The sequence below is a fragment of the Bombus vosnesenskii genome, unplaced genomic scaffold (genome assembly GCF_011952255.1).
Source record: "Bombus vosnesenskii isolate JDL3184/JDL3185 unplaced genomic scaffold, Bvos_JDL3184-5_v1.1 scf7180000013339, whole genome shotgun sequence".
NCBI classification, from domain to species: domain Eukaryota; kingdom Metazoa; phylum Arthropoda; class Insecta; order Hymenoptera; family Apidae; genus Bombus; species Bombus vosnesenskii.
In genome coordinates, this window is record NW_022882976.1 from 817,825 (window position 1) to 835,410 (window position 17,586).

At 35.3% G+C, this 17,586-nt stretch overlaps 3 protein-coding genes across 6 annotated transcripts; all 3 read left to right on the top strand.

The window, feature by feature from the left end:
* Positions 1-487: 487 nt before the first annotated feature.
* Positions 488-1,496, top strand: LOC117236021. The gene is made up of 5 exons (XM_033498595.1): positions 488-700; positions 785-884; positions 950-1,068; positions 1,137-1,254; positions 1,337-1,496. Exons 1-5 carry the CDS (start codon positions 659-661, stop codon positions 1,414-1,416), a joined length of 459 nt encoding a protein of 152 aa, XP_033354486.1. The 5' UTR covers positions 488-658; the 3' UTR covers positions 1,417-1,496.
* A 27-nt stretch (positions 1,497-1,523) lies between these two features.
* LOC117236016 (leucine-rich repeat-containing protein 15-like) lies at positions 1,524-4,379 on the top strand. Of its 2 annotated transcripts, XM_033498584.1 has the most exons (4): positions 1,524-1,765; positions 1,892-2,094; positions 2,158-2,201; positions 2,297-4,379. In XM_033498584.1, the coding sequence occupies exons 1-4, from the start codon at positions 1,704-1,706 to the stop codon at positions 4,169-4,171; spliced, it is 2,184 nt and encodes a 727-aa protein (XP_033354475.1). In that variant the 5' UTR covers positions 1,524-1,703; the 3' UTR covers positions 4,172-4,379. The 2 variants fall into 2 exon arrangements, with proteins under 2 accessions (XP_033354475.1, XP_033354473.1); XM_033498582.1 differs by having other exon boundaries at positions 1,525-1,765; positions 1,892-2,201.
* A 1,470-nt stretch (positions 4,380-5,849) lies between these two features.
* Positions 5,850-12,045, top strand: LOC117236019 (troponin C, isoallergen Bla g 6.0201-like). 3 transcript variants are annotated; one of them, XM_033498594.1, is made up of 5 exons: positions 5,850-6,095; positions 6,334-6,367; positions 6,480-6,623; positions 6,705-6,959; positions 7,680-8,333. In XM_033498594.1, the coding sequence occupies exons 1-5, from the start codon at positions 6,093-6,095 to the stop codon at positions 7,703-7,705; spliced, it is 462 nt and encodes a 153-aa protein (XP_033354485.1). In that variant the 5' UTR covers positions 5,850-6,092; the 3' UTR covers positions 7,706-8,333. The 3 variants fall into 3 exon arrangements, with proteins under 3 accessions (XP_033354485.1, XP_033354483.1, XP_033354484.1); XM_033498592.1 differs by lacking the exons at positions 6,480-6,623; positions 6,705-6,959; positions 7,680-8,333 and adding exons at positions 10,204-10,347; positions 10,678-10,929; positions 11,336-12,045 and having other exon boundaries at positions 5,899-6,095; XM_033498593.1 differs by lacking the exons at positions 5,850-6,095; positions 6,334-6,367; positions 6,480-6,623; positions 6,705-6,959; positions 7,680-8,333 and adding exons at positions 9,783-9,938; positions 10,098-10,125; positions 10,204-10,347; positions 10,678-10,929; positions 11,336-12,045.
* The last annotated feature ends 5,541 nt before the right edge of the window (positions 12,046-17,586 follow it).

Here is a 17,586-nt window from a genome sequence, read left to right on the forward strand (position 1 = left end):
TGCATTTTCAGATTGACTTCAAATTTTACGAATATAATTATGATATGTTTCATTATAGCGCTAATAAAACTGCAGAACATTTTATGTAAGGATCCAAATACTTTCGTAAGCCACTGTATTTCTGACTGCGTTTTAAACTGCCTTTATACAAGAATTTGATATTATCGATGGACATATTTTGTATTGTATATCTACGGATTAAAACGCGGAGAATTAGACGATGACTCAAGTATGCAATTGTCTGCTTACTATACTTTATTATCGAAAGAAAAATATATACAGATTTATATAATATTTCTTTCATATCCCTTTTTATGAAAATTCTACTTGATCTCTGGATAGTCAGAAACCATATTTAACTCGTTGATGTTTTTTATTCACCGTGAATAATTCCTTCGACGCTTATTACAGATTATATAACCACAATCAACTATTGCAATTATACGTGGCAAGTGTAAGCACATGCATTGTACAAAATCGTTGTAATTATCTCTTCTGATACAAATCTAACACGGTTGTCACGTACATATTGTCAAACACATAAGTATTTAAAGGCAAAATACTTAAAAGTGAACGTATAAAAGGTAACGCTAACAATCCTACAATTAGTTTAGTCGGTTCCTTACTTCGCGAGGAGATTCAACATAAGTTTTGAAACATGAAGAATTCAGCATTTCTTGCTTCGTTTATCCTCTATTGCGTAAGAATAAATATATCCTATTTTCAAACAGTATAAACAATACGATGTCTGTCGTTTCAAAATATTCAAAGTTATCTACTTCAGGGTCTTTTCAGTCAAAATGTAATTGTGTCACACGCGAAACGTCCACCTTTTCCTCCCGAAATAATACATGATTGTATGGATCGTGAAAACATAACAACTAGTGAGTTAATTATCATAAGTGAAACAATTATTACATTTATAATAAAATCATTAAAAAAATTACAGAAGAATTGATGATACTTGATAGTTCACCGGTTGAGACAATCAAATTAGTAGACAGCAATAGAGAAGACTTCAGAAATATCGGATGTTTCTTAGCTTGCGCCTTCCAACAACATGGCGACGTAAAAATAATTTTATATATAAATATAACCAAGAAATTAACACGTTTTCTGATTCATTTATACTTCAGATGTCAGGATCTACTATGAATGTACAAACAATGATAGATCGTATGCACGGAATGCATCACGGTCACATAGACGCCAATCCGTTTTTCGCTAATGCCTTGCAAACATGTGCAGATTCGCGTAAGTATATTTATTCTGTAATAATAATTCATATTTTATCATAGTGAAAATCTTAAAAATAATTTGTATCTCTTTGTTTTAGTTGGAGGAACAGACGACGAATGCGAAGCGGCTCTTACCTTCCACATGTGCTTGATGGAAGCTTTCCATAATAGATCCTAAATCAATTTATATTTTATCTATTTCGACGTATCTGCTGCGATAATGGCAACTTGTTAAAAATTATTTGATTAGTAAACTATCAAATTAGCGAGCAATTGAAAAGGATAGTTGATAATTTGTGCAACCTTCTTCCCTAAAAGTCCCAGTTCAAATATATCTAATAATGCGTGTGATAAAATTAATCAATTCGAAACGTAGATACGATTGCCATGCGTCCTAATACAATTGGATTATGTTTCTAGATTCGTCACATAGTCACGACTATCGTTTCGCAGTGCAGTATCGACATGTTCGCTAAAAAATTACAAATATCCTCCACCTTGGTTTCCAGATCTCAGGATTTACTGAGGTATTATACAACAAATCTTCATATTCATCATTCATTAATGAATAATAACAATTCATTCCTATTCGTGAATAATTTTTAACGCATAATTATTTAATTAATAATTATTTAACGCATTAACGAATACAGTTTAGGATGGCGAAAGCTTCTAGTGCCCGTTTCGTTGTTTGGAGTAATTGCACTTTTATTCTGCTTGTGCTACATATTTTGGGATACGATGGATTATAAGATAATGGAGAACAACGTTTTCATCCAAGATCTAAATAGCGCTATAAAGGAAAATTCAACATTGTCCCAACACAGTTTGAATGACACTATGCAACACAAAACTGGTAAGACCTATTGTCAAACTGGTCCATCATGTAATACAATAACCTGTTCGTCTATCCCGCAAGATTCTGGAACAGTGGTGTCAGAGTTCATCGAGAACAATTTCAAGGTATTTAATAAAAACAACAACGAAAGCAATATTTCTGTCTCGTTAGCCCAAATGACGTATCAACTAGTTTATCGTATATTATATATTTCGTGTAGGCTATCTGCAAGGATACAACATCCGTGAAATTGTCACTTATCAAATGCAAATTCCCCGAGAACATGCTTCGGAAGAATTGGCTGTGCACCAACTTGTCGATCGAAGAGTTGACGTTCGAGCATTGCTTCCTCAGCAAAATAGAGGATAACGCGTTTTCGTCGTCCATTTATGAACAGACGAAGAAGATCTCTATGATCAACAACGAACTCGTCTCTTTGCGCAAGGCGATGTTCCGTCACCTTAAAATGTTAGAGGTGTTGAGTATTAACGAAAATATCGTCAAGTCGGCTGAATTTAATTTGCTCGAAGAGGTGGCGGGTTCTTTGACCACGCTGGACCTGCGCCAAGCCATCGACGATCGAAAGGTGCTTCGAAACATAACGGGCGGAAACGCGTTGTCAAAGCTTGAATTATTGTCTTTATGGGGGAACTCCATATCCGTGATCGATGCTGAATTGTTCGTCGGTGTGCCAATGGTGAAATCGCTTTATCTGCACGCCTCGAACATTGAGACAGTGTCACAAGATACTTTGCAACCGATGGCTTCATCCATATTGCAAATAACGCTGTACAGCAACAATATTGTCTCGTTACCACAGGGACTGCTAGACCACGTGGTTGATTCGAATAAATGCTTTGGTATGTTTATGTACGACAATCCTTGGCACTGCGATTGTAGTTTAAAATGGTTACAGGATTTCATGCAAAATCAGTATATCTGTATGGACCAGTCGAATGTAGTAAATTCGGATAGAAAAATTCCAATTTGTAAGACGCCTCAGGAAAAAGCCGGGAAGCCATTTACGACAGTGGATTTCTGTTCTCAGTCAACCATCAATTCCACCATATCCACCACGACACTTAAATCTACTAAACACGATTGGATCCAAACTACTACTATTACTCCGACTAAAGGTATAAACAATCAAACCACCCAGACACCAGATACAACCAATAGGATGGTCCACGTAAATTGCAGTCTCACCTATACATATATACAAACTGCTAATACACGCAAACTTTTATCCACCGATGTTCTTCAGTTTCCTCCGCGATTTCCCCATTTCTATGTCTCGAAGGTCTCAGACCGCAGCATACTCGTGAATCTGCCCGACCTGAACAAAAAAATCACGCTGCTCTGGTTCGACAACAATAACGTCGACAGCTCGCTCGGCTGTGCAAAAAATGTGAAGTACTCTTATCTGCTGCAGAATATCGATTCGCAGGCAACGTATACTATCTGTTTGCTTGACGATAACGGAGACAACGTATCACCGTTGAACTGTTTGGCTGTAACTACTAGGCCCACTTACGAGTACAGGACCTGGTTGACGAACGCAGACAAGAGCTTGGTCTTCCCTCTATTGATATCGTCGTTAATTCTACTGTTCTTCGTCGGTGCTTTCCTCTCGTTCCTGCTGATAAGACGATACCCAACATTGCTTCGCGGTAACAAACGGATCATGTTGGTGAAACGCAGGAACGTGGACGCCATTGTGCTTCCAAAGGGCGTCGATATGGATGAGGAGAAACAAAGAAAATCAATTTCTGTTTCTTACGTTAGCAAGCTTTACGAGGATGGCTACGTTACGCCTTTGCCTCCGGAGAGAATGCTGCTTCCTCGAAGATCGAGAATATCTAGAACAAGCTCTCAAAGCGACAGAAATAGTTACGTGTCAGAGGTTGAGACAATAGAGTCGCAACTAGCTTTTTGGAAACTGAAGAGCGAGCTGGAGAAACAGAAATCAATTGCTCCTCCATTACCACCACATCCTTCCAACTTAATTCCTTCCGTCTCTTGGGGAATAGATACAAAGGACGACCGTGATTATGAAGTTTTTAACTTAAATTCCGTAATACCTGATGCCTACTAGATCATTAGCCATTTTACAACAATTGAGTGATGATTTCAAAGTCGTTTACTGACACATACTACATATTTTGCAATGTGAAGTTACACAGTTGAATCTCTTCTCATTGGATCGAATTCTGTAAAATTTGGCTGCCGGCCGAGAGGTACGCGTGTCAATGTCAATTTCAGTGATCATGTATAAACAAAAAGATTGAACCACTAAAAGATGTCGATAAATGAAAATATATATATGTAAATATATGTAAAATATATATATATATATATATATATATATATATATATATCATAAATAAAATTTTAGTTTAATTTACGAAACGTGTTTCGTTCTATTATCGTTCCTTGTATCATTGCAAAAATGTTTGTTCTAACGTCGATTATTATCATTGGCCAGTCTCTGTCGTTTATTTTTGATGATTAGGTCAGTAGTTCGGCGTAGCACGTCGAAGCTCTACCTGATTGGCTAAGGAGGTCAGTCAGCTTCGTGTCTGCTTCTTAGAAGCGGCTGCCAGCTCGAGCTTTTTTACTGCCACGAGTGGCTGGCAATCCACTGCAATTCTCTAAAAGGACGCAATGCCAATATCAAACCACTGTACTGTTGGAGCACGCTGCAATCAGTATAACTGTTTGCGTGTTCGCCCACCGAGTGCCGTGGAAATGACCGGCTATACGCAATGACACGTCACTAGCTTTCTACGTGCACTGCCAATGGCAGTTCCGGATTTGCGTGAGCTTGACATTGCCAAATGATGTAACACCATACCTAACACGTCCCATTTCTCCCTTTGTGATAAATCGACCATGATGATGAACCACGATTGAATACATTTTCTATTATCTTTACGCTAGTTTATCTCTACTCCGAGTGAATCTCATTCTTTCGACATTTTTTTTTTTTTTTTTTTTTTTGACATTAGAATTAATGTATGAAATACAAATATTTGATGAATTATTGTGATATTTATATTCAATTAATTTGATATATACTGATTCTATTATATATGTTAATAAATTTGTATATTTATTTTATTTTTATATCTTATATATCCTTGATAGAAAATTGTCATTACTGTACTGCGAATGTTTGCCTATTTTATACGATGCAGAAATGATTGGAATGTATGATATTCTACGAAAATATATGAAATACCTAAGGTAAAGTATTATATTCACTAGACATACATGATATTTAGGGGATGAAATGAGTTCCTATAATATTTATGTTCCATTTCTTTAAGTGTGTTCATAAAGATATGAATTAACATTAACAGCCATAATCTACTGATCATAATGTAGGAAGATTTTTTTTCTCCTTTTTGCAATTTTCCAATTCCACTTTTTCAATCTCTTAATTATAAAAAAAATTATTTGATTAGCTTCTACATTATATCCTGTAGCAGGAAAAGACAACGACAAAGATATTGGATAATATGAATCTTGATTTAAAATACAAAAATCATATAAATGTAAATTTCAATGATTCCACAAATCAAATGTGGAAAGATAAATTAGGAAGATTAATATTGGCAAAGTGTATGTGTTATTAATAACATGTAAACAAGATGAAACAATAAGGAAAGAACAATCGATTTAAACGCCGATGTAGTTTGTCATTCACTGGTTGCGCCACCAGACTATACGTTTCGCAAAGTGCAAACCATGAAAGGGTCCCGATTAAGAATCTTTTTATAGTGTCATTAGGTCGTCAAATGATTGGTGATTGTCTATCGACGCTAATAAGAATGTGAGATTGCGTCTGTGTAGCTCTACTAATTAGTTTACTAAGGCTCAGTGTGACATTTTCATCGGTACAGTAAGTTCTTCAGAAGCGATTGCTCAGACGGGAACTGTTAATCATTTGCTTCTGTTATAACTGTAATTAGTTCGGACGAACATAATCGTTAATATATCGAATCACCGACATAATGGTAATTATCAAAGGGATCGTTGAACGCGAGCTATTCAACTATTAAATTTAATAACAGATTAAAGAACGTTTCATTACGTGATATAGTGATATGTAATTATGAAGATCGATCATTTTTTTGATATAGTGCGACAAAGTTTGGGTGATCTCTTATTTAGTTGAAAATACTAATTTCCAGTATATATTATAATTAGTAAATAAGGTTTTAATAAATGTGAATCGATTTTTCACTTTTCTAGGATGACATTCAACTTAGCAAGGATCAAATTTCACGTGAGTGTCGATTTCATAGCATAGCATAGTCAATTTTTTTATTGCATCCAACTTTTTCAAATCTTACGATATAAAGTTACTTTCCTGTTTTCTAAAACTTTCAACCTCGCAGAACTGAAAATGGGATTCGATGCATTCGATCCTGACAAAAAGGGAATCATCAGCACCGACTCGGTCGGTACCATTCTTGGAATGATGGGTATGAGAATACCAACCGATCAATTGCATTTGACCATTTCTGAATATGACCCTTTTGGTAAATTAACAAACTACAATGTTTGGATTCTTCGAAATTAAACAATCAACGTAAAACATATTGATCGCCTTCGTTTCGTAGGATCTGGAGAAATTGGTTTCCAAGAATTTTGTAGCCTGGCCTCCCAATTCATGGAGGAGGACACTGATATGGAGGCAATGCAGCAGGAGTTACGCGAAGCTTTCCGCTTGTACGATCGAGAGGGAAACGGTTATATTACCACCGATGTGTTTAGGGACATTCTTCATGAACTAGACGACGCACTATCTCCCGAGGAGCTGGACATGATCATCGATGAGGTGGACGCTGATGGTTCAGGAACGGTCGACTTTGAGGGTACGTATAATGTACTAGAAATCCGTTTATTTAAACTCTTATCTGAAAATTTATACGAACTCAATGAGTTCAACGAGTTCAAAACGAATGGAGCTTCAAAGATATATACGACATTAAACCAGACAAACTTAAGATGTAAGACGATATTAGAAATACAATAAGCTAGTTTAAAGAAATCATTGTGTTCAACAAAATCTAACTCACACGAATCAAACATAATCGTTAAAGACCACGATGTCGATGCGAAGTAAAACATAAAAGAAGAAAAAGGGTTCAGATAAATGGAGTTTTACCATAAACGAAAATAATATAGCGCGATTGTAAAAGCAATAGAGAGCTAGTTTATAATATACATTTTGCCGAGGCGAAACACATACATAAATTGGAGACATTTCCCAATATTTAAATTTCTTCTACAAAACACGTATTGAGTACAAGACCTTCAACAAATGTTCCTGTTTAAACCTTTAATTTAACTCTGGTATCAGACAACTCCTAATTTAATCTCATTTTATTACGAATCTCTATTGTGGAGAATGTAAAATATGATAAATTATTACAGTCATCTATAACTCAACAATAATATACGAGGATTAAAATCGCGCTGTATCGCTCTCGCCTGGTATATTGTAAAGAAATTTTAGACCAATCCGGTACAGAGATCATGTTACACTAAGAATTTGTAAATCAGTGTCGAACAAAGTTCGTTTCACGTTGCAGAATTCATGGAGGTCATGACAGGCTAAATTATCAGCTTGGCACGAGGCGGTCGTCCCTCGTGTTTGTCACCACGAAAACGCATACAAACGAGGCTACCGTCTGTCCTACACACGTGGAATATGCGATTTATCGAGACACTGTTGGCAAAGTATGATGTAAAAAGTTCGTAGGTGATGTCTATTAGGGAGGAGTAAGGGTAGATGCAGTTGAGAAAGTATTTTTGACGTGTGGGTCGCTTTTGGATTCACAATCGGCTAAAATGTATTTCTATCTATGCTGGGATTAAACGGATGAGTTTTCGCGGGTCTCTCGCGAGGCATGGTATGTATCTGGAAACAGGTTTATATCGACCGATATAAATTGTCGTTTCTACATAATTATCACCGAGCAAACTAGTTTCTAGTTTTGCTCATTATATGCCGACTAAGGGAAGATGAGAGATCGCGTGAAGCTTAGTGAAATGGAATTAGGTATTACTTATATTTAGAGATGAGTTTCTAATCTTTATACTTTGCCTACGAAACCTACGATCGTCTGTAACAGTCATAATACTCATAAACAATTGAGTATAATTGTAAAACCGTACATTTAAGATTAACGAAATTTACATAAGATTGTATGTATAATAAAAGTACAAAAAAATAGCAAACACAATTCGTGTAATTTATTTCTTCCTCTGTTATAATGTATATAATTGAATTATAAATTACATAATGCCATTAACACTTGGATTGCACAATTCTCCAATAAAGAAGAAAACTATTAACGATAAATCTTAATCCAATTAAAGATCCATTTATTTATTTGGACGTATACATTTATTTGGATTTAAATGAATATCCTAGGTTGAATATTCAGTCCCTTTTACGAGTTCTTAATATCACACAATACCCAATAATATTACCATTATCGAATTAAGTACCGTTACCTCGAAATCATATTATAAGGAATGCTTAAATCCGCTCGTGTAATAACACGTGTGCCCTCGAGTAAATATAGTTTTAAAATTAGCCCGTGCTAAAGAGCGCGTTAGTCATGATCGTTGAAAGAGCAAGGAATTTTCGCTAGGAACTGAACAATGTGTTGTGAAAGATGAAAACCGGCGCTAATACCCTCGAAATATAATGGCTAGCTCTAGGTGCATATTATGAGTGTATAATTAGCTTCCTAAGAATACGACGGATACGTTTATTACGTCGAATTGTCTCCGAAGATTGTGCAGGATATCATCATGAGCCAACTTCGTCTATTGTCGTGCCGTTTTTTCTCGACACATTGATCATGAATCGCGAGTTATAGAGTCGCGGAAGCTGTAGCGATAAAGGCCAGTGGTTGAGAGATTCTTGCGAAACGAAGCTTTTACAGAATATAAAGGATTCTCCCTGCGGCGAGTTATTACGCTGGCGGTCGCGATAAATATGGCGAATACCGATCGATGATGTAATTTCACGTCGCGTGGATTGAATTATGAATAATTGAAACGTATCGAGGTTACTACAAAATTATGGTAAACAAGAGCATTGCGATGATTTGTTGGAAATTGATATCTGTAATTACGCGTATGAGAAATAAAAAATTCTATATACAGTCGCCTCGGAAAGTAAGTTAATGATCCCGTTAGAAGTTTAAATATAAGATAGTTAGTTTCCGAGATAGCTGTATGTGATACCAGGTTCACTCTTATTAAATTTCAGTGGAACTTTCATATTTATGTAGTCACGATTGTTGATAATTCTTTATAATGAACGTCAAATACGTAACGAGAGAAAACGAATCTTTTTCAATAAAATGTAGATGTAGATTGAAACCTCACAGGGGTTTAAATAATTGAATAAAAGAATAAATAAACTATCTGAAACATGATTTGGAATATCGTAGTTAAATTTAAAATACTTCAATTCGAGCAATATATAAAAAAGGCCATCTATATGTTACTCCCATTTGAAACAGTGTTAATCTGACAATGGCAATGAAACGATCCAAGATAGAATAGCAAATTGAGTACGTTGCCTCGAATTTCACACAATTGAAGCTCCGCTTCTGTGGAAATGCAGAGTGGGGAGTGTCCTCGATGAATTTGAAAACCGCTAGAGTTCCTACGTAGATATTACCCGGTCAATCACGTGCCAGATCATCCTAATGTCCACATAAAACAGAAGTCCACAGCCAGAATCTGGTGCATACCCGGATAAACCGTCGATGCTGTCGTGTGTTAACAGCAGAGTTTAAAGTCGTGTATCTGATTATCATATCAACATGGTACGTTGTCATGAATAAAGATTCAACGTTTGAACATTATCAATATTCTAAAATTTTTTCTCATAACATTTTTTGAGTATATTTCGAGTTACTTTCTTTATTGTTCTCTTTTAAGATATTATGACAAGTGAGAATAATGAAAACAATACGTGATTTCAGGATGATCTGACCAAGGATCAAATTGCTCGTAAGTATTTCACTTCCATTTATTCGAATGGAAGGTTAAAACAATCGATTATTAATAAATAAGTCCTATATTTTACAGTGCTGAAAAAGGCCTTCGATGCCTTCGACCACGACAAGAAGGGTAGCATTGGTACCGACATGGTGGGTACCATATTGACGATGTTGGGCTACGAGTTGAGCGAGAAGACGCTAAAGGAAATCATTACAGAAGTAGACGAAGATGGTAAAAATATCTATCGCTATCTAAACTTTATCATTCAATAACTACTAATCCTAAACAGAACTAATTAATACCAAAGACAACTAGCATGCAAAGATAATTGCAAGTTCCTAATATTACAATCCAACAACTTGGCACATTAAATCATTTTTGTGCATCATCACGGTAGTAAACGAAGATAATAAGAAAATTCATCGCTATCTAAATTTTATCATTCAACAATTTCTCAATTAGTAAACTTAAACAAAATCAAATGACATATACCATAGACATTTAACAAAATTTTTATATGATAGTCTAACAACATGTCACACCAAACTCCATCTATTACAGGATCCGGACAATTGGAATTCGAAGAGTTCTGCACCCTTGCTGCCAGATTCTTAGTGGAGGAAGATTCGGAGGCGATGCAACAGGAGTTACGCGAGGCATTTCGCTTATATGACAAAGAAGGCAATGGCTACATAACAACAGCAGTGTTTCGTGACATTCTTCACGAGCTGGACGACAAATTGACACCACAGGAGTTGGACATGATGATCGAGGAGATCGACGCCGATGGTTCAGGAACGCTTGACTTCGATGGTAGGCGTTATCATAGAATTTATTAGAATTAGAATTTTTATAGCGTGTCAATCAATCTAATTACCAACGCAAACCTAGCTGTACCACGTCAGGAACAGTTAACGCAGGAAATTGTGTTGCACATTGAAAATTATAGGGAACGCTTCGACGTCGTTTGCTAAGAATCCATCAGTCTGGTCAATTAATTAAAGCTTGTCGTCTACCAAGTTCAAGCGTTTTCACTTCAGGCGAAAAAACGAAACGCGTTTATACACCAAACTTCTCTATTTACCGAGCAATCAGTTCTCTCATATGTTACACAGTTTGAGCAGTTATATTCCTGCTAGGTTATGTCACAGATTTCCGTGCATTTCGACACGATTGCAAGCCGGCACGTGATCTCATAAACTCTAATTTCTCGTTTTAGAGTTTATGGAAGTTATGACCGGTGGTGACGAATAGATTATATGGTGGATAATTAGGATGGACAGCGTGTACGATTAAACGCGACAACGATTGGCACAAATGCTGTTTCCCATCTGGATACCAAGGGCAAAGGGAAGGACTGATCGACGTGTACAACGTGGTTTAAGATTAGGAACATTTCTGGTTACACTTTTCAATCAACCGCACTTCCAACGTCGATGTACGGTGAATAGCATTGCTAAAACCTCGTCGTAAGAAGAAGAGAATGAAAGAGAATGAAGTTAATAAAAATTCCAAAATAAAAAGAGACTTCCTAATTACAAGTGAAATACAGAATATACAGTTGTTAAACGTAATATTTTTTCGTAACCCTTAAATGATATGGCTAGCAACGAAAGCTAGTAAGTCCACCGTAGTTGCAGTTTTGTTGGTCGTATCGATTCAACGCCTGAATAATTGCAACCGGGTTTGTAGTCGGGGTATGTCGTTGGGAAGTTTTAACGGGGCTGCAGTGCGAGAAAGAGTACCAAGGAACCTGTAATTACCACTCGAGAAAAATTAAAAATTATGAAACAGCTTCATTAGCTTGCCGAATTCTTTTACTTACTGCTAATAAATACTTTATTCGAGAGAAATGATTTGTTGTCGAAGATTAAATCGTTAAAAATTTACATACTTGTATTAAAACAATGTATTAAAACAATAAAATTACCTTTTTGTACAAAGAATCGAGTCCTTATTACACATTCAATCCCACGTGGTTTTTGCGATTACATCCGGAATGATTTAAGTTTTTCATAAATATCGCAAAGCATTATTTACGCCCAGAAACGTGGTTGGTAATTATAAATTCGACGGTAAGCGACAATTAGTGAAGTAGAACCTGAATGTTAGCGGATATTAATGAACGTCAACATTCTTGGCAGCCATTCATTTAAATCGCGTCTGCAAGTGCAAATTGAATTTTCCACTCACTCTTACGAAAAGCGCAAGTGTATGCTAATCTGATAAATTCCCTCTCATGTTCGCGTCAGTCCATATTTTCTTATCCCAGTTTATTTATTTACCCGCCACCGTCTGGTTACGATAATATTAATCGTTGCATCCATTTTCAAGTACAGAAAACACGGAAGCCTGTGAGATTCTTTATTTGGCGATCTATATCGGTTATCGTATTACAGAAGTAATTCTAATAGCCGTTCTGAAGGGAGGTGACAATTTTAAAGAAGTATATTCAGTGTGAAATTGTGTCATCGAGAGAAGCGTAGACGTTTCCTAAATTATTCGAGATCCTCACCTCGCACAATTTGAAGTTGGAAAAATTTATCACGGATTTAATGTACTGTGTATCCGATACACTAGCCAAATTTCTAAATGTCACGAACCTGCTACATGAATTCGCACATGATTGAATTCGCGAAATCGCCTTCGAGCTCTGCAGGGAGTTCTATGAATGCTTTATCTATACAGTAAACCTCCTATGATAGAGAATTCAGAACGACGTAGTATAGTTTTCAATACACTCATCGTTTCGATCTTGGACACAAAGAACCTATTATTTTCCCATATGGTAAGACACTACAGCATCTCTTAAATTTTTGTGTCTGAACTTTACATTACACAGTTAAAATTTATCTCTATTGAAGTCTGGTTTATATCTTCAGACGATAAATATATTAGGTTGTCCCAAAAGTTTCTTTCCAGGAACAAAATGGATCATACATAATTCAATAAAATTATATAAAACAAAATATGTTATGCATCTACTATTTCCTCATAAAACGAAAGAAACTTTTGGAACAACTTAATACTTCGCCGACTATGAATATTTTTACTGTTTTTACATTCTAATTATTTTAATATAAATCTGCTATTTCATTTACATCATATGCATTTCAGAATAAACTAGGTTAAGTAAAATTTGTTAAAGTTTTACAATAAATATAACGAGTAGATGTCCTAATATTTATGACCGGTAGACTATGTAACACACAAAATATGTTCATGAAAGGTGTCTACAGGTGCCCAAATACTTTCGTCAGCCACTGTAGGTAACAGAGAGAGTTAATTATAATCTCTGTGTTTCGAAGAGAGAACATTGCTATAATAATATAATCACTATGTTGTCGTTGATTCTCGGTTGAAGTCAAATCTACTGGAGTTAGGCTCGATGTTTGAGACTTTATGGAATTTCCTGTCGGAGATTGAAAGGGGCAATCGCGAGCAGCTGTTAGTGAACGGGAATTGGACCGACAGAAGTCATACCAAATCGGGCACCTGAAATGTCTAGAGATGTCATTATCTCGGCAACTCCCACGTTGCGAGGTAATAAGTTTCGAGTGAAAATCGTTAGTCTACTCTCAATAATACTTCCCCCTATATTCAGTAAACATAAACCATGTTATGGTTCTGTCATGGGACGAAATTGCTATGACCGAACCATACAACGAATTTCGAAATCGTGCGTATCCTGAGATTGTAGTTCGTCATAAATCATGACACTTTACATTTATCATGAAACGTATCCGCTTTTCCAATAGCCCTTCGGGTTTGAAAATTAGCAAAGTATCGGCCCCCTCGCGTATGACATGAACATCAATGTGGAACGATTAAATTGAGTTCCAATTGAAATTAAAGGTTATAGGAGAAAAGCACGATAAGTGCACTTTCGGCGATATTTTCATTTTGATGTCATTTTATGATTTAACAAAAGGATTTGTACATGACATAATGGGGAATAAGAATGACGTGTTAAATATAGATTTAAAAATTGGAGATAGTTGATAGGACAACGAAGATTTATGGAAGTCAAAAATATAATTATTAAGATATGTAATATTTTGAACAATTTGAAGTGGGTGAGAAGACAAATATTTAGTTCAAAAACCAAAAAGAAAAAGACAATTTTGGTATCATAGGATTGATTAATGGACGTAGCGAATTTTAAAATTTCTGTGTAAAAAAATAGAACATGTGACGTATTATATTTCCCCGTAGTTTTCTTATTTATTATAGTCTTATTTATTTTACATATAAATAGCATTATTTTAAAAATAATTGCAGCGAGCCGATACGAATTCCCAATTTCTCGAGTAAGAACAGGGCAACCAACGAAAAAAGAAAAATATTCGTAATTAATAGACAGTAATACTACTTTTATTACATATACACACACGCGCGTGCACATATAATTTTTAACGATACAATAAATTATCGATGGAAAATCAGTGGCGTAAATTGAAGTATATCAAGATTAGATGAAATAGGAGCAGCTTCAGGTTTTCCGTTGGAAAATTGCCACTTGCCACGTTACGGCTGAAAGTGACATTAACTCTTTATTTTAGATCTGTGTCTGCTACTAAACCCGCCTTATTCGATAATTTCAATAACGGATACGCGATTCGTGATATTTTTAATGGAAGAAATGTACCTTTCACTGGCCAAGCTCGACCAGGTGTTGGTGGCACGCTTGTACTAGCTAAAATCTATATTCTGGAAGTATATTTCGTGAAGAACGAATGACACTAATTAGGGGAGCGTGGAATTCATTAATATCCCGTCTACGATCAAGATAAGTCCAGCTCGAATAGTATTAAAAATAGGTCTAGGAATGTGGAAAGCAACGAAGACTAACTTAAATAATTTAAAGAAAGGTGGTTCAACGACCTTGTGTCACTGGATAATTGCAATTATAGATTTGCCTGCGGAACGAATATCATTATCGTCAAATATATCACATTATAAAGACTAAAATTCAGCCATATTTCAATTATATATTACATATACGAGGTGAGAAAGTTATAACGTACTAAGCCATTTTTGTTGGTGTTTAATTTGGTCCAAAACGAACCAAATGGATTGCTGCAGGTAGCACCAAGACTTGGTCGTTATCGAGAGGTGGAATTGGAAGAAATATTGGAAAACTGAAGAGTTTGAAAAAGGAAAAATAATGCAATTATATTACTGTCATAAACTGGAGTAAAATTACGAGGCTCAATGATGAACGTTAATCTGTGTGTTAAATTAATGTACGGATTTTTAATGACGTTTTCAGTTTATTCTTGTAATTAAAATCACAAGATTACGAGACAAATTGGTCGAGACACCATTTACATCATGGTAAAAACTTGTCTAACAGCTACAACAATTCTTCGTTAGGAAGGGAGATTCTTTATGTTGATTTATATTAGATTATCCTAGTCAGCATCAAGAAGATGTAGTCACATTCTTATATGAAGACACAAATCAACATAAAAATTAGTTCTAAAAGGAAAAGCAAGTGTCTTGGTTACACGATCAAATTTAAATTCTTAAATTTTCCAATGTGCAAATATTCTTATTTTCCCCATGCTTATATTATATACAAATATCAACAAATCAAATAATGGTTTGCGCGATTAAATTTAACCGCAATAAAATATGATATGTATGCATGAAAGCGCACGAATGTGATGCGCTTGTCAAATTTTTATTACCTGCTGATCGAAGATTTTACTTTGTGAAAGTTTACGCGATTACCGCACATGGTACCCTGCTGCGACTTTTACTACTATAGTTTACCGATTGACCTGCTCAACAACTAGATTAATTCCTTCGGCATATCGGCGAACACAATAAACCGGAATTGTAACAAACCTCATGAAAAACTTTATGAGAGAATAGCATTGCATTTATGAGAAGAACGCTACGCGGTGAGGAATAATACTGGTAAAAAATTTTAATTAGCATCGCAAGAAATCTAGATATACCTCGGTCCTTATCGAGATCATGATTGATCTATCTGATAAACAAGATTCACAACCGGTTCCAGTTCGTCTGATATAAATAAATGTTCTTTCACTTGAGATCCTCCTTACGATAATTCATCTACCGATCAGGCAATCCACGGAGCAATAATTACATGTTTCGTATGAAATATCCAGGAGCGTAGGTTAATGAAATTCATAGCTTCCGTCCAAAGTGGGTAATATCAGTACTAAGATTTTCATTTGAAGTGAATTGATCCGCCAATTACACTTTATTTGTTAAACCAATTGTATTGGTATGAAAGCTTATCAAAAATAAATGATATTAACTGTAATAAAATGTGTTTGTGATACAAGATAAATAATGGGAGTATTGAGCAATAAAACAAGGTTGTAGCAGCGAAATTATACGTAATACGTTAAGTTATTCTTATTAACATTTATCTATTACTTCTGTCCTTAATAGATCATTAAATCATTTGAACAAATATAAATATTATGGGACATTCTGAAATTAAAGTAAATGAAACGTGAAGGAACTTTCGCTAGTGATTATGTATCAAATCAATCGTTTAGCTCCTTAAAGTTCAAATTGCTAGATTTACAGTTTCGTTTTGAAATAAAAATTAAGAATTACTTCCGTAAAACGCTTTCTATAAAGACCATAAATCGATTAATTGGTTCTGCATAGGTCTACAAAGTTATAAGAGGTCCTAGGTGTCATAAAACCTGTAGCGCAATGATTCGTGACTTATAGAACCTCAGACGCCATGATTCGTGACGTGACCCACAGGACCCGGACGCCGTAAACCTTGGATGGTATTTAGAACTTTCAGTGTAACGGCCTTAGAGGTCATAAAACACGATGACGAAAATCTACAATTTAGAGATCATGACGTCCAAGATTCTATAGGCATGTAATTATTGCGCTTCAAACCCTTATACAAATTATAACATTTGGAGATCTAAGAGTAAGTACATCAAAAGTGTACATATCGTTTGTAGAATCAGGGTATCTTACAATCTCATGATGATTCAGAATTTATTGTGTGATCCCAAATTATTCAAGATCTGATCTCAAATTTCTAGTTTAATTTAATTAAATTTTTAAATTTTTAATTTGTCAATTTCAATTTTATTGAATTGCTACCTCGCAATTTTCTAGTTGGTTTTTAAATGGTTCATTAGAAAATTAACAGCTTGAACATTTTTCTTTTTAAAATTATAATATCTTTTTTCCTTGAACTAAATCCATATCTTTTATTAGAGTTTATATGAGATTCCTATATACATAATTGTATTTGCCTGCAAGGTTGCTTTCCTACAATTATCTGAGCGTTTCTAAAATGCTTATTAATTTCGGTATATTTATGCTTGACTGTTGGCCGAAGCTCACTCTGTGAAAGAGAAAGTAGGTGAAGGCTAGAACGAATGATTTGCTACAATTATTCGTAATCTTCGAGGTGTTACACTATGCTAACGAAGCAAATCCTCCGATGAGAAAGTG

Bases quoted from the DNA above. Each gene is read 5' to 3' on its own strand.
- LOC117236019 (XM_033498592.1), top strand. The intron at 6,368-10,203 runs GTGAGTGTCGAT...TATATTTTACAG, and splicing joins TAGCAAGGATCAAATTTCAC to TGCTGAAAAAGGCCTTCGAT. The intron at 10,930-11,335 runs GTAGGCGTTATC...TTCTCGTTTTAG, and splicing joins AGGAACGCTTGACTTCGATG to AGTTTATGGAAGTTATGACC.
- LOC117236016 (XM_033498582.1), top strand. From the start codon at position 1,704: ATGTTCGCTAAAAAATTACAAATATCCTCCACCTTGGTTTCCAGATCT. The intron at 1,766-1,891 runs GTATTATACAAC...TAACGAATACAG, and splicing joins AGATCTCAGGATTTACTGAG to TTTAGGATGGCGAAAGCTTC. The intron at 2,202-2,296 runs GTATTTAATAAA...TATTTCGTGTAG, and splicing joins TCATCGAGAACAATTTCAAG to GCTATCTGCAAGGATACAAC.
- LOC117236021 (XM_033498595.1), top strand. From the start codon at position 659: ATGAAGAATTCAGCATTTCTTGCTTCGTTTATCCTCTATTGC. The intron at 701-784 runs GTAAGAATAAAT...TATCTACTTCAG, and splicing joins CTTCGTTTATCCTCTATTGC to GGTCTTTTCAGTCAAAATGT. The intron at 1,255-1,336 runs GTAAGTATATTT...TCTTTGTTTTAG, and splicing joins GCAAACATGTGCAGATTCGC to TTGGAGGAACAGACGACGAA.